This window comes from Pseudoliparis swirei, chromosome 4, assembly GCF_029220125.1.
Source record: "Pseudoliparis swirei isolate HS2019 ecotype Mariana Trench chromosome 4, NWPU_hadal_v1, whole genome shotgun sequence".
Classification (NCBI taxonomy): Eukaryota; Metazoa; Chordata; class Actinopteri; order Perciformes; family Liparidae; genus Pseudoliparis; species Pseudoliparis swirei.
In genome coordinates this window covers 31,419,853-31,441,910 of record NC_079391.1, presented here as the reverse complement: position 1 = coordinate 31,441,910, position 22,058 = coordinate 31,419,853, and the positions used below count along the sequence as shown (strand labels likewise).

At 44.4% G+C, this 22,058-nt stretch overlaps 1 protein-coding gene across 1 annotated transcript; it reads left to right on the top strand.

The window, feature by feature from the left end:
* Nucleotides 1–5,920: 5,920 nt before the first annotated feature.
* Nucleotides 5,921–21,210, top strand: lingo1b (leucine rich repeat and Ig domain containing 1b). The gene is made up of 2 exons (XM_056413211.1): nt 5,921–6,178; nt 17,729–21,210. Exons 1-2 carry the CDS (start codon nt 6,167–6,169, stop codon nt 19,580–19,582), a joined length of 1,866 nt encoding a protein of 621 aa, XP_056269186.1. The 5' UTR covers nt 5,921–6,166; the 3' UTR covers nt 19,583–21,210.
* The last annotated feature ends 848 nt before the right edge of the window (nt 21,211–22,058 follow it).

Sequence of the window (22,058 nt, the reverse complement as noted above, 5' to 3'; positions counted from 1 at the left end):
TGTATAGAAGAAGACTTAAAACTAGAGACTGAGACGTAAACTCATGTTTACAATGTTTACTGAGGGAATACATCAAGAGAGAAGAAGAGTCACTATATAGACTTCTATACAACCAGAGGAGTCACCCCCTGGTGGTCAGGAGAGAGAATGCAGCTTTAACACATGAAGCATAGACTTCTATACAACCAGAGGAGTCACCCCCTGGTTGTCAGGAGAGAGAATGCAGCTTTAACACATGAAGCGTAGACTTCCTTAAAACCAGAGGAGTCGCCCCCTGGTGGTCAGGAGAGAGAATGCAGCTTTAACACAGGAAACAGACTTCTATACAACCAGAGGAGTCACCCCCTGGTGGACATTAAAGAGAATGCAGCTCTAACACATAACGCATAGACTTCTATACAACTAGACTTCTCAATCTTGTCAGTACTTCAACAGCCCACCGGGAGGCGCTCTGACAACCTGAACTCGACACTCCAGAGTGAAACTATTCGGCGACCTCGTTGCAACCAAAACGACGACAAAGACAAGCAGACATCGAGGATGTGTGAGACACAAACGCAGCTTTAATCCACTTCCGACCAGCAACGCTTTCGGCGCGACGGCCTTGAGACGCGGCTAATTAGAGAGCGACGCTCGCGTTAGCCCGAGCGCTACGTGCATATCCGGCTGCCGGTCATCCACCGGCTCTTTAACTCCGCCGCCATCCTTCGCACATTCTTAGCGACCATCTGTCCAAAAGCTGAATAATTGAGCGTTATATCTAGCGCTGTTCACCGTTAGCTAAACCAAAATACAGACCTATTCCTGTCCGGGCTGTCGTTGTGTGTGTTTGTGTGTCTCCCTCTCTCTCTCCCTCCCTCTTCCTCTTCATCTCTCTCTCTCTCTCTAAATCAGGTCAACGACGTGTTGACGCAATCAGCCGTTAAGATTCCACCTGGAACCGTCGAGCGACGTTTCATGAGATAATAAATCAAGTGTGAAGTACAGAGTCATTTCCTCAGAGGACTTACGATACGAGAGGCCATTAGAGGACATACTGGTTTTACTGGTTTTATGGACCCAAAATGCCAAACCTGAGGCTTCAGACGTGTATTCCAGCGACGGGTGACGTCGCTGTATCGACGCTCCGCGGTTCGCAGCCAATAAAAAAGGAATAAGAAGGAACTACGGAGTTCGTTTGCTTATCAAAAGCTAGGACGGCGTCAAAGTTTAACCCTTGCTTGATGATTTTATAATGATTGTGATGAAGTCTGGGAGACCTCTGACTTACTCTCATTAAGATCGAGCGAAAACGCCTTTGATGTTTCACTTCCTTCGGTCCATATTAGAGGTAAATAACTGGCTCAGGGGTGTTGTTGATATCTGGCGTATTAATTCATATTTAATTGCTCCGCATTCACACACACAAAACAGCGGCAAACAAACTGATTCAGAGCGAAGTAAATAAATAAGGCCTTCTATACTTTTCTAAAGCTCGGATTCCAGGCGGCAAAATAAACTCGACAATAAATTAAATGGGGGGGTCTGTGTGTATTCTGGGTAAGCCACACCGCATGTTGGCTGACGCCTGGGAGGGAACATAATACCAGCTAGAGCAGGTGTGGAAAACACACACACACACACACACACACACACACACACGCACGCGTGTGTTTTGGTGTGAAATCCTCACTCGTCAGGCTTAAATGGAGGAAATTCCACCCTGAAAACACTTTAAACACCAGCTCAGCAGCGCGCTGCCGCGTCCCCGGACGTCTCGCTTGAATAAATGACGTCACGTGGACCTACCTGCGGCCATCGGCACAAAATGATCAACAACCTCAGATGTTGATGTCTGTAATCGCAACAGCGGGCGACGGGGCGGGACGCTAAAAAAAACACTTCTACTCCAGGTGGGAATGTGTTTACGAGGTATTTCTAGCCTCTAAGAGGTGAAATCAAATGGACTCAACCGGGAGAAACTAATAAATGAATACATAAATCAGGGAGTGTACGACTGTCTTCAGGGGTCGGGGGGGGGGGGGGGGGGGAAGGACCCTTCCGGGCTGCAGCGTCACAGCGAGCCAGAGGTTTGGCCACTTACACAGAATTTGTAATGCAAAGTGGCGTCAAGTGCCCACATGTGCAGCCGGAGCGCCGCGAGACTACCAAAATAAAATCACCGTTATTAATATTAAATAAAACATTGTATTAAACGACTGGAGGGAGCAGCGTCTCTCGTCAGAGCTGGTTGGGTAAATATACATATATATTCATACATATTAATATTCATACATATAACAAATTATATTCATCAATACATCATCATACATATACATTAATATTCATACATACAGCATGTTTATACGTACATTTAAATATTCATACATATATAAATACATATTAATATTAATATTCATGCATATACAAAATTATATTCATAGATACATCATACATATTAATATGCATACATATATGTTTATATGTACATATAAATATGCATACATATATAAATACATATTCATACATTTATACATATATTCATACACATATACATATATATTTATACATATATATATTTATACATATATATGTATACATATATATATATTCATACACATACATGCATTCATAAATATGTATATAAATACAAATACATATTGATATAAATACATATATTATTTCATTTAATTTGGCTGATACACACTGTAAACACACACATACACACACACACACACACGCTACAGGGAGTAATTCAGAGTCAAGTGTCTTGCTCAAGGAGCGTCTTTCAATCAGAGTATCGAACCAAAGACCCTGACTGAAAGACGGACTGTAGCACGTCCTGTAGTACACACACACACACACACACACACACTCATACCTGAGACCCTCGAGTCAAGACTCTTTATTGTCGTCAACGTGATAAAAGTGGGAGCTGAAAAGTGAGGGGGAAAAAATCCATACGGTCCAATCACAGCGCAGCAGGCCGACGGTTGCTAAGTGGTTGCTTTGGATTCCGACCCATGTTGTTTGTGTGGATTCGCAACACTATAAATATAGTTATATATAGATAAAAAGTTAGTCTTTTCTTTTTCTTTGAGCCTTTCCAAACTAAAAGCACAGGAGCAGGATTTCGGTACAACACCGTAAAAGCCGTGTTCTCGAATTATCAGAGAAATTTAGTGCCATAATTATTGAAGTAGAGTTATGTGTTAACGTCTGTGTGTGTGTATTCAACGACTGAGCGTCAAAATAAATTAAAAAGAGGTTAAATTGAACAAAATCTCAACCAATATTTTAATCGGCAGTTTTCAAATTTAACTGCAATAATAAATTCAAAATAAATAAAATACTCTGGTCATAAATTAATTAATTCTCTCATTTCATCTGAAAAGTTTTTTTAAATGACCACAAAAGCTTTTGAAAACATGTGTATTTTAAAATCGCGTTCATGATTTCAATGAAGTGATGTCATGATGTTATATTCTAAGAGGGAACATCTGTGTGAAGGGATTTTATTTCCCTTCTGCAAACCCTCTCGAGCCCTTTTGAGATGAACTGCTGAGCTTCCGTGTTCCCTCTAAACGGCGTGTTGATAATGTCAGACTCTCTTCTTATTAATAAGACCTTCTTTCTTTCTAGCAACCTCTCTGCTGCGCCATGTCCCAAAACTTGAATTACGATATAAATGTTTTCCCAATGTGGCCACAAATAAATTCCCTTCCCCGACTCTAAAGATGCGTTCACACAAAAAGCGGAAACAAATTTTGCGAGACCGAATCCCATGAAAAGTCAACGTACGGATGCGTGTGGCTGCGATAGACGCGATATTTTCCCGGGGGGTGCGTTTGGGGCGAAGCGATGTGGGCCGCGCGTTTACAGCGGCGCGTTTTCAGCGGCGCAATTTTCGCCCCGAGTTCATCGGTGAAAGTGACCGAGCTGAGTGAGCCTCCGGGTGACGTCATGAACCCAAACACGAGGGCGTTAGTGCGTGGGACGTCCACAACAAGTATAAAGCACAACTAGCGGTTAGTTATTCCGTGGTGGATGAAGGAGATGATAACGGTCTTTACAGAGACGAGACACGGAGATAAGCCCCGCCCCTCGCGGATCGTCTCGACACTCCGAACGGTCGAGCGAGTAAACTCACGCGTTTTGGGCGATGCGAAAAATCGCTTCGCTTTTGGTGTGAACGCACCTTAAGAGCACATTTAAAACCCTTTTTACACGATTCTAATTCAAATATGACATCCAGTCGGCCGGAAACTAAAGAGTGACGGTTACTCTAAAAAAAAATTACAAATATTCTCGCTTTGCACCCCATTTCTTATCTTCCTTTGACGCCATTGAGCGTTAAATGGAAAAGTAAAAGGTCGACGGCAGCGGTGACCGAGGTGGGCGGGGCTTAGCCGAGTGTCAGTCATCGAGACCATGAGGAGAAAGATGCATTTCCCAGTCCATTGAAAAGGAGACAGGCACACAGGACACAACGCTTTGGGCCTCGAGGAGCTCTGAAGAGAAGGAACGGCCGCCGCCGTTCTCAAACATGCATCTCAGGGGAAAGTTATCGCCCGTGTGTGGATATTAATTATGGGAATAGAGCGCTGACGCTTTAATAAAGAGAGCCCTCCCTCTCCAATCGAATATCTATGCAGTTGTGTGTATGGCGTCGTCGTCGTGTGCATCCTGAACCAATCGCTCGCCTGCGGGGGGGTCACATGGTGTAAAAATCCATCACGTTGAATGGAAATGTCATGAATCAACCGTCCAATCACGGCGCAGGGCGTAAAAAAAACCCTGAAAGGTGCATCCTGGAAGTCGTGCGTTCACATTTCATCTGTTTCCATATCGCGTGAGGACCTAACTCTCCTCGTTTGGATCCTCGCTGGACGTCTTCATCTCGCATATATACCGCCGTCCGTCCCAGAGATTTAGTACGACGACAATCACAACAACAACAACAACAAGGCAAATGGGATTACATTTAAAAGGAAATCAAAATAAATCTCGTTGGTAGAGAGAGAGAGAAATATGAAGAGAGGGAATCAAACGTTTGTCATCCTGCGGCCGGGAGCCCTTCATGTCCACCCCCCCCCCCCCCCACACACACACACACTAACCCCCCCCCCCCCTCCTCCTCCCCCTAATCTCCCTTAATCACTCCCTGACCGTGGAGCTTCCCTTGGCATTGCCAGCATCCGTGTGCCATTAGCACCGTTGAGCCCCCCCCCCCCTCACGGTAGAGGTTAGTGTCTGCATGGCGGTGGTGTTAACCCCACTCATCCTCCTCCTCCTCCTCCTCCTCCTCCTCCTCCTCCTCCTCCACCGTCCTAAAAGAGTTTGCATGCTGCTCATTCATTTCATTTCTCATCCCCTCTTCTTCTCCTCCTCCTCCTTTCATAACCTCACGCCACTCTTTTTGTTTTGTTTTTGCTCATCTTCATTCCCCTGCTTTACTTGCACGCTTCTACCCCGCCCCCCCCCCCCCAACATCTCTCTATCTCTATCCTCCTTTTCATCCATCACCACACACACACACTAATTGTTTTCCAAGCCTGCATCCCAGTCAACCAGATCATCTCTATATAAATAGAAGAAGAAAAAACAACAACAACCAGTAAACAACACAAAATCAGAGCAAGATGCTGCCGACGCGATCAGCAAACATTTCTACCCCCACACACACACACACACACACACACACACACACACACACACGCCCCTACCCCCCTTTCCATCCCCTCCCGTTCTCCCAGTACACTGCAGCTCCTCCTCCCACCTCGGTCATCAGCCCCTCCCTCCCCCTCCTCTTCCTCTTCCTCCTCCTCCTCCTGCCTCCCGGTCTGCGCGAGGTGCCGCATGTATGTAGAGCGCGTGTGCGCCAGCCAGCCGAGCCGCCCGTGTGTTGACGTGTCAGCCTATCAGCGCTGCGGGATCTCGAGCATCTGGAGGGGCCGGAGCGCGTCTCTCTCACATGCCCCGCGGACGAGGGGCTGATTCTCGCCGCTCCTCGCGCACGTCCCTTTCTCCCCCTCCCCAACCACCACCACCCAACCAACCCCTCCTCCTCCACCTCCTCCCCATTACCCGCCCCCCAAAATCTCCGTTTTGAGTCCCGCATCCCGGTCTCCATGCTCTGGGAGGCATCTTTTCATTCCCCTGGCAACATGGACTCCGGATCCTCCTCATGGCAGTCCTGGTGAGTACCGGAGCGCGGCGCCGGGTCCATGATGGCGCAGCGGCGGCGCCGGGGGATCCACCGGGGAGCACATCATGTATCTGGGAGGACATCGTGTTGGATGGAAGGGACGGAAAGTGTGTGTGTGTGTGTGTGTGTGTGCGTGTGCGTGTTGTGCGTGCGTGTGCGTGCGTGTTATCCACTGAGGAGGGCTCCAGATCGTATTTGTGCTTTGTCATCCAGATGGCTTTCATTTCGATGTGTGCAATCCGGGGTTCGATGGTGTGTGTGTGTGTGTGTGTGTGTGTGCTTGCGTGTGTCACACAACGTCTGAATGTGCAGTCTGGAGCTTATCCGTGTTTACTCATGGTGTGTATGAATATTACATTGGATGCTTGCTTCTTTTTTTCCCTTCTTCTTCTTTTTCTTTCTCTACCACAGCTGAAAGGTGTGAGGCTGAGCAGGAGTGTGTGTGTGTGTGTGCGTGTGTGTGTTGTGTTTCTCCCCTCGGTGCCAGGGTGGTTGTCGTAGCTTCCCTAATCTGCCCTCATTAACATTCATCTTCCTTCAAAACGTCAGTGAACTCATCTCGACTCTCCACTTCTTTATTTACTCAGCAGCTTTTCTTGTTTTGTTTTTTAAATGTATTTTTTAATTTACTCATTTATTTTTCTTCATTTCTTTCCCCGGTACCTATGCAGGTGTTTTAGATAGTCTTTTTTGTTGTTTTTTGCCACAGGTTTGACAGACAGTGACAGTGATGGGGAGGAGAGGGGTGGGGGGGTGATGCCCGGTGATGCTGAATATACAAATCCCTCACAGTCTCCTTCCTGATGCTCGAGTCTTCCTTCTCACAGCCGGTGAGTGGACTCGTTCCTCTTTCCGGCTCCACCGGACAAAACCAACAGCCTCAGAGTGTGTGTGAGGGGGGGGGGGGGGGGCGTCTGCTCTCCACGTTGGGGCTTCAGGAGCTCCACAGGGCTCTCAATCGGGGCCCTGGCATTAGATTATGGAGGCGGATTTGGAATCTCCATTTCTCTTCTTTTCTCATGTGTCACCGTCTGAGCACGTGGACATCTGGTGATGGTTTTCCACAACAATGGCAAACTATTTGTGACAACTAAATAATATATTTTTTGAAGCGATTAAAAGAATTGGACATTTTCTCACGGCACAGTGGTTGACAATCAGAGGCCTAATGGGTGAAATGCACATATGCTTTATCATATGCCTACTGTGTAAGTACCTGTATGGAGGCACATAACCCCCCACAGTGTGAGGCTGCTCGGGGGCTCACAGAACACGTAATATGAGGTTGTGTGTGTGTGTGTCTGTGTGTGAGTGTGTGTGTCCATGCAGATCTATTTAAATGGTCTGTTGACATTGAGGTAAAGTGAGTTTGCCATTGTGTGGAACATATAGAATCCAGAGAGGCTATATGTTCCTCTTAGAGAGCGTATACTTGAAATATAATAAAAAGAGCATATACTTGAAATATAATAAGCACACAGAGTATGAACTCACGACATCTCAGGGAGAAAAAGCTCAAAGGGTTCTGTTAGTGCGCTGTTAATATACAGACAATATAAGTAGAATATATATAAATAAATATATATACATACATATGTATGTATATATATGTATTTATATATATATACATATATATAATATTTATTTATATATATATTTATCACTATAAAGTAGACAATATATATACATATATATGTGTCTATATAAATATATATATATATATGTATGTATATAAATTAGGGCTGTCAGCGTTAACGCGTTAATCTATGCGATTAATTTGGCCGCGATTAACGCACAAAAATATTTTAACGCAATTAACGCAACTTTGTTTACTTCCGATGTGCGTTGAAGTTTTTGCACTACCGCGGCATTCCGCCTCCTTCCTCCCGTCTGCTCCTCGATATTCACAGAGAAACAGAGGGCGACGTGTCGGTGACGCGGGGCGGAAGGTGCAGGTGACTTTCTTTTTTTTTGCTCCGCTCGATGCGCGCGCAGACACGCCGGCATGGAGCTCTGCGGCCCGCGAGACGGAGAGCCGAGAAGAGTGAACGACACGTGGAGACAGAATGACATGCTGCTGTAGAGACGACCAGCAACAGACGTTTAGTTTAATAAAAGAACAAAGACGTCTTTAAGGAAAGAACCGTACATTACTTCTGCTGTAATCTGGCGCTATAGAGAACATTACAGAGGGGCGGGGCCTCACCCTGATAGAATGGTGGGGGAAACACTGGGATGTGTCACATGCAAAAGACTTTAAAAGGTGAATTTACATTTTTTTGTCAAATGGAGAACATGCCCCCAGCCTCCAGAGGGTTAACGTGACACATTTGAATGTCAGTCAGTTTACCAAGGCCACTGGTTCTGCTGTTCAATGTTAAAGATGACAGGACCAATGGGGTCTCTAATACACCTTTTCTTAATCTTTTCTCATCTGGATGTTTCACCGAAGAAACAATTTATCATCCACGATATTAAATACCTCGCTGGCACTTTATATGTAGGAGCCTCTTTGAAAACACAGCTCTGTGTGAAGTTGTGTCTTTAAAAAAGAATACAATTAAACAAGTGTCTAAAATACACTCTGTCTGAAGGGATTACTCGTTCATTTAGAAGATTTAGTCTTTAGAAGAAAAAATAACTTTTAATCGCGATTAATGAATTTCAAAATATGCGATTAATTAGTTAATTTTTTTTAATCGATTGACAGCCCTAATATAAATATATATATATGTATATATATATATGTTTGTATATACATATATATATATGTATATATATATTCTATTTTTATATTGTCTACTTTCTATTGATAAATATATATATAAATAAATATTATATATATGTATATATAAATATATATGTATATATAGAAACACATATGTATCGATTCTCTTCAAATGCAACAACTCATTAAATGCGGTTGATCATTTTGGATCAACTCTTCATGGAACTATGAATGCCAGTGAAATGATTCGGACGCGTGCCGATACTCGAGTCGTTGTGAACTAAACAAAACCGACTCAAAGCAGAGCTGCTGTTCTTTTTCCCCCCTCAGTGCTTCGTCCCATGCCGTCATGTGCTTTATCTTTGCTGACATAGCGCTCTACATAATACGGAACAATGTTCTCACAGGAGAATCAAACGGGGATATAACCCGAACGCGCCATGAAACAGAGCGAGAAGAAATAGAGGAACCAACAGAAAGAAGTCGGCTCGGGAACGATAGAAAAGTTAAGAGAATTCCACAGGATCATTTCATGCCAGCTACTTTTCACCATGTTTGGTGCTGTTTTTAATGAGAATATCCAAAAAGACGACGCCCCTCAAAGCAGAAATGGACGTTAACCAGTCATGTGATGTTAATGTTCCTTTGAATTGATTCCATAATCAATTTAGCTTTTTTGGGGGGCATTCAGGAGGTTTAATCACATTTTTGCCATTTCCATCATGCGATACTTCAAAATACACATCCAACTTATGTGAATGGGAACAATGGCAAAAGATCCAGAATGAATAATGTCGCCTTCGTCATGCGTCCGCCGTTTGAAAATGCGGGCCGTAACAATAACCTCCCGTTATTTAACGGCTCATTCGCGCTGACCCAGAAAGGAGCCATGTTTTTTTGTTTTTTTTAAGTGGCCAGATGCGGCCACGTGCCGGGTAACCATGACTGCGACCGCGAGGGCGACAGACGGGATGCTCACACCTGCGTTCTGCAAATGCTCTCAGAAGGTTGCGGGGCCCTGTTGCTCGGCAGAAGGCAGCCTCGCTCATTTAAATTTCAAAATAACAGCTTCAAAATATGAGGCATACAACAGTTATGACATGGGGGTGTCTTGCGAAGAGTCTCTTCCTGTTCATTTCTTGTTTTTTTGGGGGGGGGGGGGGGGAGTTATTGATATTACGGTCACCGGAGGTTTGGTTGCTTTTAATCGAAAGAAGGAAAAAAAAGATTCGATGGTCCTTTGCTCCGTCTTTTCTCAATCCTCAAAAAGGAGTCAAGGCACTCGAGTGGCGGTACGTTATCAAGCCTTTAAGAAAACGTTATGCCCATTTTGAGTTTCCTTATCAACGCCGAGGCCGAAGCGAACGGGTTGAAGGAAAGCAATTCGAGCGCCCTGTAAATGAATGGGTTTCACTTCCTAGCGTCGGCGAGAAAAATTCCGACAAACTTCACATTTGTACTGTAGCCCGTGATTATTAAAACTCTTCTCAAAATCTCCTATTGAGCTTTCTATGGAGGGTTGTAAGACCCTCTTCTGTGGTAAAATTGCCTTTTAGCACGGCGTTTAGCCCTTTTCTTCTCCATCCCAGTCCAAAACATTTGGTAATCCCTGATGGCGAGGAGGGAATAATGGTTTGTATAGTTGCCAGCTGATGCTACTTGACTTTCAAGAGGAATTGGGTGCTAATGAAGACAGGAGACTTCTTTTGTAGTTTCACCGTGAAGGCTTTTGTCAATGAGCCGGGATCCAGCTCTGCATGGCGAGGCTGTCGAACAGGTTAATACACTGCTGAGTCCATTCCAGGCCACTGTTTTAATGAGGATCATTTAGCCGTCGGAGCATCCCCGTCATGGATCCCATCAGGATGAAATGAGAAACACCTCGGCATCTTTAATTAGATCTCGATGTATTAATATATAATTTCGGGCAATGTGAAGAAGAAAAAAAAGGAACACGTCTTTCGGATGTCAAATTAAAATGCCATTGAGCAATGTTTTCTGAATCAAATTACGCCCGTAAAAGTGTTATAGATACTGCTGAATGAACTGCAGCTCGGAGAGGCATTCGGCCTCTTCCAGTTCATTGTTTTGGTTCACCATAGCCCGACTGGTTGGTTCCCACTGACCTCCCGATGTGACGCCGTGGGCAGCCGCTCCCAGCTCAAGAGCTTCTAGCTCAGAAGCTCCCACACACCACTGTGTGCTGCCAGCCCAGCGCGAGTTAGTAGAGTAGAGGTATTCTTTTAGAGAGTCGAGTGGCGATGGTCGTCGAACATCGAGCAACCACAAAGAGACTCGAGAACGGCTAAAGATGAATGCGATCCCTGGAACATTCGTCACACGGCCGAACCACCTGAAGAATTAAAGTGCAACACGTTAGAGTTGATTCTCTACGGAGCCCCGTCGTATGATTACGACGTTCAGCTCACTTCATCTGAGGATTCGAGGGGAAGAAATAGACGCCGACAACGTTTTTTGCGTCGAATGCAATCGAGACGAATACGTATCGTTGCATTGACGCGACATACAATGAAGACGGAAACCTCCAGTAGTTCTAGAAGCCTTTTCATTCCGCGCGCTTCGGCGGGAGTCTTCGGCGGGAGTTTTCGGCGGGAGTATTCGGCGGGAGTCTTGGCGGGAGTCTTGGCGGGATTCTTCGGCGGGGGTATTCGGCGGGAGTCTTCGGCGGGAGTCTTCTCCGGGACACGTTACGTAGGCGGCGACTCTTTTGGATTTCCCTTTTCTTGTTTTTCTACGCGCCTCGAGCCATCGACTCTAAAATGCAACTTTGTTTGCCGAGTGAGACGCTTCATAACGAATTTGTTTTCTCCGAAAGGTTTCTTGACAGCGCTCCAGCGGTTCATTTTTTTGACGTGCTAACAAACCTTATTGATTTGTTCTGAAAAAAGGCAAAAAGGATTTGACCATTTTTATTTCCCATGGATTTAGTCTTTAAAAATGCACGCCGGAGGGTTCAGCGAACCAACAAAAAACATGAAACCCGAACTACTGAGAGGAATTTACGTTTGTTCTGGCCTTTTAGAACCAAAAGTTGCCTCTCAAGAGACGGCGGTTGCTGTGATTCACATCAGTTCTTTTATCTCGAGTTGTATTCTGAAGGAGTCATAAAGGGACTATATGATTCGTCGCAGCAGGAAAGGACAGATGCACAATACAACGAGCCCGAAAATTGGCGCAGATGAATGGAATTCAGCCGTCATTATCGTCGTCAACAAGTCTGAATGGAAAAAAATACCCTTTATATTGAAATGACGAGAGCCTTTTGTAAGAAATGTTGTGGCCGCCAGTGATGAACTACCTGCTTATCAGGTCACGACAAGGTGAGTCTCAAAAGCAGGGGGAACAACCACAAAAAAATCTTTTTTTAGAGGATGGATCAAAGACGATTAGTCTCGTCCGCTGGCCACACATGAGAGAGACGAGAGAGGCCTCCTGATCTCGACGCTGCTTATTTCCAGATCAGTGGTATGGAGGATGAACACGTGAGGAGGATGCAATCATTCTTCCTGACTCTGCTATTGGCCGGCAGCCTCCCTCGGGAAGCCTTTGGACATGCTGGTCCTCTGCAGTCTGAACGTGACGGAGTGTTTCCACTGCGGGAGGGAAGGAGCGCACAGGCAGGCAAAGGGCGTTAAAAGCTCACGTTGAATATTGCTCGTTTTTTTGTTGTTGTTTTCATTAGATTTGGGATTCAATAAGTATTACGTTACCTGCTTGGTCAGCATGCAGTGAAGATGCTTTGGGACAGACGAGAGTCAAGTGGACGAGCGGTCCTATTCAGTTCCGTTACCACGGTGATAGTTGAGGCAGAGAACGGGCGCTCCTGTGATCAGCTGATCCGTGTCATGTTCAGTGTCACCTGTCAAGCTGAAAACTCGCTGGAAAGAATGCCAACGCTTTGGCATCATAGGATTAGTGGTCTTTTGGGTTTCTTTTTTTTCGCCACTCACGGACCTCTGCTCCATCTTAAAAGGGACATTTAAACCCCCGGGAAAAATATATAAATATTATATATATATTCATTTATTTTAACATATATATATTATTATATATAATAATATGTATTATTATATAATAATATAATATATAATATATATATATATATTATATATATATATTATTATATATATATTAAAATAATAAATAATATATATATATTACATATTATTATATAATATAATAATATATATCAATAATATATACACATTTATTTTAATATATAATATATTAAATATGTATATATATGTATCCATAGTTAAATGTATCAGTCTAGATTGGTTTGAGTTGGCTCCTTTTGGAGTTATTGTGGATTATCCGTCGTACACGGGTCGTGATTTCTGTAAAGGGACATTACTGTTGAGTTTTTTTTTTTAAATGTCACCCCTCAAGCCGATATAGTTCCATTATATTGGCGATAAGGCAGATATCTCCCAACACTAGGCTGCACAAGAGAAAATAATCTTGGCTGATAAATAGCACAACGGGTATATCGAGGTGAACTGTTCCTTTAAGGTTGCAGCTGGTTTCCAGTTGAATTTGTCTCCTCTGCCTGCCTCCTGTTGTTCTCGTACAACGTTATGGCCAATTTTATGATTCTTTTATCATAATTGTTAACACAGTGGCTGAGAGCTTTTCAGGTGCACTCTGGGATACTTTTATTGTGTCATATCTCACCGGTGCCTTATTCTGTCAGTCGAATTTTTCACAAAACAGAAAAGATGGATAACACATCATGCCCTGGGGTGAACACACACACACACACACAGCTTCTCATGTGCGCTGTCTATTTTCGTTTCGCAAATTACCTTTCCTAAAATAAGTGACATCAGTTACTGATGAGAGATCATTTCGCTCTGATGTTTGTTTTTTTAGGTAATGTTGTTCTCGTTGGGAGTCCTTGAATCTAGAACATGTTGTTGAAGCCCGAAAAGAAATACTCGGAAATATCGTTGGAAATCTTCAGAAATATTTCGGCAAACTTTTGTTTGGCGTTAAACTTTTCCTGCGAAAATAAGCTTCCGTGCATCCCGCGCATCCCTTCAAGAACCATTTGATCCGGGCACGGCCGGGACGGGGCGGGGGGTTACCTTCATGGTAGCTGGCAGTGCGGTGTTCTTAAGCAATTCCGCCCTGTGTTTGATCGTTAATGAAGTCTAATGTCCAGATGTGCACGTGCCAAGAGATCCGGCTCCCCTTCGACATGTTCCCATGGCAATCAGGATGCAATTTCATGATTACAGTATGCACCAAAAAGGGGGGGGGGGCAACAACTACGCGCACGTGAGTCACTAGCTAACGAGCGCATTTGTCGGAGACCGCAACGGATAAGACGGAGCTCGAAGCGGAGAGAGAGCGCGCAGTCGATTCCGAACGATCACAAATTAAATTAGAAGATGAGATTCAATTTATTGATATGTAGCGGAGCGACGGACCCGAGTCGATCCGCGATTCAATTGAGTATTGGGGGGGGGGGGGGGGTTATGATGAGATCATAATGTGTTCAAATGTAATCTTGTAAAAAGGGTAGTTTTGTGGCGAGAAAACTTTCAGTTGTTTAAAAAGGACTTTTACACAGCAATATAACAGAGATAACAGTAACACCAGTTCTACGCAGACTATAACACATATGAAATGTCAAGATGTGCTCTGTATTAAACAATAAACATCTTTTTTATATACAATTAACCGCCATAGATGACGATGACAAAGTAAAAGACTCCGGAGAGTGTGAAACAAATAGTCTAGAAACGTGTTTACCAGCTCCTCAAACACACCAAAAATACTATTTTCTCATTTCATTAAGAACTTGGGAGCAAAATCATGAGATTTCAGGAGAAATCTGAGTTATGAGTTTGTGATTAATTTGTTCGACGAAAGTTTGATTAGGTCATTGCGATGTACGATTCCACTAAAACAAAATAAATGCTCATCTTGAATTATCGCCCCGCCCTTTGAAAAAAGGACCTTTCAACTCCGATGAAATTTAATTGCAAAACAAATGCCACAAAAGCCGGGTCATAATTTTTGAATGGCAGCGCTTGAAACCAAGAATAGAAAATTGGCGATCAAATCCTCTGCGCCCAAACTGCACACACATCAAGCAAAACAAAAATGTTTAATTATTCATTCCATCAAGGGAAATACTCTCAGAACTCAAGCTGCATTGATGATTTAAGACAGCTGTCACTAGTTGGAACTATCCGAGAGGGACGAGGTCGACAAATGCAGTACGGCTTCCAGTTCCCTTTACAATGGAAATATCCAGGCACAACCAAAGGGCATATCTATATATATATATATATATATATATATATATATTCTCTCTGGTTTGCTCAGAATCGAACCACAAGGCCAAGAGATAAGAGACGCTGGGATTCAAGGGAACATGAGACTCCTGGTGAGCCGAGCCTTTGCTTCTGAGAGAAGGCTGTGATGGGGCAAGAGGTCCGCCGAGGAAACGCAACCATGAAACACGAGACCTTAGATCTTTTTGTTTTCACGAAAAGGAAGGAGAGAAAAAGGTAAAATCCACAACGGCGATGCCTCAAACAGCGCAGCTTGGTCAGTGCCCCGGAGCTTCAACTACGACACTCTGGCGTCAGTTTCTTTCACATGTAGATACATACGTGCGTTGAAAGCATAGCGGTCTTTTCGAAATAGGAGAAGGAAATAGGAAAGTGAGGGGTTTAGGCAACAAACAAAAAAATCACACTTACAATTTCGGTCTGGGAAAAAGAGCAAGATCGGTGTTGCCTTCACTGACCCGCGTCACTAAGGGACACGTCTCATTGGGAGTGGAAAAAGGGGTCGAAATGTAAGATGGAGACTAATGGCGAGCCGAGACATGCTTTTCGAGAGACGGGGTGAGAGGTCGGCGGAGACGAGGGAAGAGGAGGAAAGAAACGTCTCCGCTCTTCTGCCTCCACTGCACAAAACCATCAGGAGAAGGAATGGAGAGAATCGGGCAGTGGAGATAAGAGAATACGTGGAGCGAAAGATCAGGGGCTAAACATTTTCGGGTTCTCCTTCAATTCAGAGACTTTAAATCTTAATTCAAATGTAGAAAAGACACACAAAAAACTACGTTGAGGTGATTTGCCAACTTTGGTTTCTTTTCCCGGATTTTCCGCCGGAGGTCCGAACAAAGTGGCGGCGATACAGCGAGCAGATCTGAGCCGCGAGGCCAGACTCCATGATAGCACCCTCTGCCCTTTTACACGCTCCGAATCATAAATCACGTACGCTACTCCTGGAAAGGAAATCTGTCAACCGCATTTGCTTTTTTTATTTGAGTGTCATCTTGATTAGCATTTTAAAAATCGCGCTCCGCGTTAAACCGAAACAGATATCACCCGTTTTCTTTCCGTTAAAGTTAGTTTACCGTCCGTTCGCAGTGGATCAATCCGATATTTTTCGCCATTCACGTTGCGCACGTCTCGATGCCATCCGTCCATCCGCAAATTCATGTAATGAGTGCGAGGCAGACTGTGAGTTGGAGAACGGGCTACTGATTGACACTTAACTTACATTCTGACAGTCTGATGATTTTTTCCTTCTTTTTACAACGCTCCCCACACACACACACACAGGCTGACTCCCCTCCCCCCCGACACGGCTGACTTATGCAGCCAGCAGAAATGAAGAGCTCTGAAAAGGAAGTGAAAATGGAAGCTGCAATTACCGTTTCCAGTGGAACTACTCGGACTACAATCCGAACGGCTCCAGTCTCGTGGTTTTAATTCACCGAGAGTGATGTTTAAATTGGTGTTTGTGCAATATAAGAGGGAAATCAATCGAAGCTACACTATCGAGCTTAATGTTTTCTGTTCTTTTCTTCTTCTTTTTTTTTAAAGCTGCAAACGCGTGGTAGACAGCCAAAGAGGGTTTCTGAATAAGCACGAGTGAGTTACAGACGGAGTACGCGGCGGCGGCGCCAAGTCAGCGCCCGCGTGTGAAAGCACGCTAAATATTCCGTCAGAGGCTGAATGCTCCTCTCGTAATCGAATTAATTTGCCATTTGAAATGTTAAAAAATTCTGTGATGTGTTATTGTTTGACGCTGAGGGAATGCGATTACTCCCCCCGTTGTAAAGCGATACGCTCGTTGTTCGTCACGTCGCACACGTGACGTGGAACCGCACCGCAGTCTGATTTCTCTTGCTTTGCACGAGGCCGCCCTCACAGCGTGTCGGCCAACCGGCATGTAGCTTCGACTGAAAGCCGCGTGATTGATGTGAGCAGCGGAGCTTGGAGGTTTTTAGCAGGTTAAAGTTCCCCCGAGTCAAAAATCAAATAGGGGTTTAAAACCCTGACAACTGCACTCTCTCCATTTATCATCGCTTTGGCTGGTTTCTGTTTCATGCCACCGCAAGGTCAGGCCCTCGGAGGCGGCGCGTGTTGACGTTTGCCAATATCACCGTGAGTCATTTCAAGATATACTACGGCATTATTTTTTGGGCTAATTAAAAAACGGTCCGTGCGAGCGGAGACCGTGTGTCACTGATGTCGGCAGTAATTGTTTTCAGCGTCCTCAGGAGTCAGAAGCACGGCGGCGTGGTTATATTGTGTGACCAAGTCCTGTCGTTGATTGGCTGATCTTTCATTTCTTACGAGGGAAATCTCCATAATTAACCGTTATGCAAGGAAAGGCTGATTTTGTGCAATTTTCCAATCTTAGAAACTAATGACGCAGACCTCGTGCTCTCTATCTGTTAATAAGTCTGGGACTTATTCCACATTGCCGTTCGTGTACCACCACTCCTCTCTGACAACTTTGTTCCCATGTCTCCACAGGTAAGCAGTGGGATGGAGGCGGGCGGCCACAGCTACTTGGTGGCTTGCTGGCAGCCCATCCTGATCCTGATGCTGGGCACCGTCCTGTCCGGATCCACCACCGGTTGCCCGTCGCGATGCGACTGCAACGGTCACGAGCGCTCGGTCGCGTGCCACCGACGGAGACTGGCGGCGCTCCCCGAGGGCATACCCACGGAAACGAAGCTGCTGGACCTGAGCAAGAACCGCCTGAAGACTCTGGGGACCGAGGAGTTCATCGATTACCCTCAGCTGGAGGAGCTGCAGCTCAACGAGAACACCATTTCGTCCATCGAGCCCGGGGCTTTCGGCAACCTCATGAACCTTCGAACTCTAGGCTTGCGCAACAACCAGCTCAAGCTCATTCAGCTGGGGGTGTTCACGGGCCTGACCAACCTCACCCAGCTGGACATCAGCGAGAACAAAATTGTCATTCTGCTTGACTATATGTTCCAGGAGCTTTACAACCTGAGGGCGCTGGAGGTGGGCGACAACGACCTCGTATTCATCTCACCCCGATCATTTCACGGCCTCAGCAACCTTGAAAGCCTCAACATTGAGGGATGCAATCTGCCCTCGGTGCCCACGAATGCTCTCAGCCATCTGCATAACCTGCTGTCACTTCGATTGCGCTATCTCAACGTCACCGTCATGAGGGATTACTCCTTTAAGAGGCTGTACCGGCTCAGAGAGCTGGAGATTTCCCAAATGCCTGCGCTGGATACCATGACCGGAAAATGCTTGTTTGGACTCAACCTCACGTCGTTGTCCGTCACAAACTGCAATCTTACCGGCATCCCCTACCAAGCCATCAGTCACCTGACATATCTCCGCTTTCTGAATCTATCGTTCAATCCCATTCACACCGTGGAAGGGAACAAACTGTTCCATCTCCAGAAGCTTCAGGCTTTTCATTTGGCCGGTGGGAGGGTGGGTGCCATTGAGCCCTACTCTTTCCGAGGACTCAACCACCTCCGTGTACTCAATGTATCAAGCAATAGCCTGAGCACCCTGGAGGAGTCCGTCTTCCACTCAGTGGGGAACCTGGAGACTCTGGCGTTGTACGACAACCCGTTGGCCTGCGACTGTCGCTTGCTCTGGGTCTTCCGCCGGCGGTGGAGGCTCAACTTCAACAGACAGCAGCCCATGTGCGCTTCGCCCGAGGTTGTTCAAGGAAAAGAGTTCAAGGACTTCCCAGACATTCTCCCACCCGACTATTTCGTCTGCCAGAAATCAAAGATCATGGAGTATAAGGTCCAAGAGAGCCACGTGGATGAAGGGACTTCCGTTCATTTCACTTGCCAAGCTGAGGGCGATCCGGTCCCTGTGATAATGTGGCTTTCCCCTAAGAAGGACTACATCACGACCAAAACTGCGGGGTCAAGACTTTCGGTTGCTAGCGAGGGCACATTGGAGGTCCGTTACGCCCAGATCCAAGACAACGGCACCTACTTGTGCATCGCGAGCAATGCAGCGGGAAACGACACCAAAGCTGCCCACCTTTTTGTGCATAGCTCCTCCCCCAATTGGCCCCACCAGCCAAACAAGACATTTGCCTTCATCTCCAACCAGCCCAGCGACGAAGGTTCCAATGTGACCCGGGCCTCGGTTCCATTTCCGTTTGATGTGAAGACCCTCATCATCGCAACCACCATGGGATTTATCTCTTTCCTCGGAGTCGTGCTGTTCTGTCTTGTAATATTGTTCCTGTGGAGTCGAGCGAAACACAATGTAAAGTCAAGTATAGAGGTTGAACATGTGCCGCCACGTAAAGAGGAGCCAGAGGAGGCCAGTCCAACCGAGGCACCCGTACAATTCAACATGAAAATCATGTGAACCTCAACTGGAGGCCGTGTTAAACTTACAAACTGCGGTTGAGATGCACACTATCTTCGCTTCAAATATGTACTCCGTTCATCAGCGATAGAAACTGCACAGCAGTAAACGCATCTTGACACTATACCCTTGACTTTCTTCTTCTTTCTTTTTTTTACTTCAGGGACTGAATCTTTAAAAGCAAATGTTGAATTTACAAAATTCTAATTTCTGTAAATTTGTGTTGGCAATACTCAAATCAATGTGTTAACATGCACTCTACCACCCGATTACTGTGTTTAGCCAAATGTAAGGTAAAGGTTATAGTAAAGCACACGGATCACAGCTGTTAGAATTATCAAAAATTAACATGATAGACGAAGGACGTGGAGATTAGTCTGCAGGGACAATCTTTCTATGAGCACAATTTAAGAGAAATGTCTTGTTGTTGGGATCTCGGTGCTGTATTTTGCTTTAAACAAAGCACAATAACCCAGTTCTGTTGCTTAAAATACTTGAAGAAATGTCTGCATTTGAATATTGTCCCATCAAGTAATTGACGAGTATGACGTGGGGTTGTATTAGATACATATACAAAAGAAAAGAGATCGAGAATATTGTCATATTTTAAGAAAATAAAGATGTACTTTCAAGAAAGAAGTCATATAATTACAAACATAAATGTAAAATATTAAAGAGACAAAAATAACAGTATTATATGTCTTAAGTAATAGTTTTGGGAGAAAATATCTTCATATGTTGAGATATTAGATGTAATAATGTAAGAATATTTTCTTTTTTATATCTTTTTTGATTTCAATTCTCCGAAAAGTATTTTTTATTTATTTGTATTAAGGCCTTGATGTTTTACCCTGCACACTTTTACGCTGCTGTCTCAAGGAAAACATTTCCAAGAACATCAGCACAGTAGCCCGTATATCCATTACTTGTCATGGATATGCAATGTTGTCAATAAGCCTTCAATTTTCCTACATATCAGTTATACTAACTGGAGTATTTTTAAATATGGAAACAGTAAAATTGGAAATCTGTGCATGTTAACACACTGAGGAAAAGAAACAGAAGCCAGTCCCACAATATGTGCTCCTTTATGCCAACAAAGAAAGTTTGTCATTAAATGTATTAACATGTCCAGCTATACATATTTTGTTCTGTATTTTATTCTTTCCTTGTATATTATGATATGGCACAATAGTAATGGCTGTGAGTTTTGAACATATTACAGTCTAAAGAGCAGATTGAGATGAAGTGAAGTCTTTTTGACTCTTGAATATCATCAGATTAACACATTTTTAACACGGTTACTTTGTTTATCCATTTAGCACCTCAATGAGTGTTTGCACTCTCCAAGTCCCGAGGATATATCGTCGCCGGTGCGTCTAAAAAAAAAATGCTGACACGACAAGTTATTTTTGGCTTTAAGGAACCCATTTTTCAGCATTCAGGCTGAGCACTACCCAATATTTATGCGTTAAATGGAGTTGCGTGCCATTGGGATTTTATGTTGTCTAATTAATTTCTCAGTCAAGGTCTGCTCTGAAAATAATATGTTCATTAACTCTTAAATACATGTTTATAATGGGACGGGCAGATGGAAATTCTATTAAAATAAATAACATTTTCTACTACTGGGTGCTTATTATATATATGTTAATGTTCTATGAATGTGAAGAAACATTTTTGAGGTTATCTGGTCAGCTGAAAAGGAAAGTCCACAGACTTCCTTGCTTTTCTTACGGAGGCGCAGAGTGAAGCACACTTCACTGAATACCTCTTAAATCCTCATCTCACTGCAGTCTTTTAATGTCGGCACTTTCCAATAAGGTCATAAAATGTCATACAGGCATTCGGGACCTGGTGGTAATGTTAAACTTCCCCTCCCCCCATACACTTGTCAGAATTCCCTGGGATCTATTTATTTGTGCACTGTAAACCAAATTGTCATGTTAAGAATTTAGATCATGTTCGCCCACGGTATCATATTTCTATAGCCACACCAGGCTCCGCTTTCATCCGTCTTAAGCTGCATACCCTAAGCCTCGGCTGTCCTTTTGATCTCGACACTAAATATTTATCACGTAGCACGATAAGCGGGTTAGCGTTTGGCAATTTCTAAAGTTGCGTGAGCCGAAGTGGTTGGCGGCAGTGAATTCAAGACACTCATAGACAGCTTGAGACTAGGGGGGCCACAACATCAGAGAAGAATGTGTTTGATAGTGGACAGGTTGGTAAAAAAACAACAACAAAAATGTGTTTTGGCAATTTCTAAAGTTGCGTTAGCCGAAGTGCTCGGCGGCAGCGACGTCAAGACACTCACAGACAGAAAGGTGTTTACTGACAGCTTGAGACCAGGGGCCACGACATCAGAGAAGAATGTGTTAGCTAGTGGACAGGTTGGTAAACAAAACAACAACAAAAACGTGTTTTTTTATGACACGAAATAAACACAACATCACGTGATACAGCAATAAAGAAC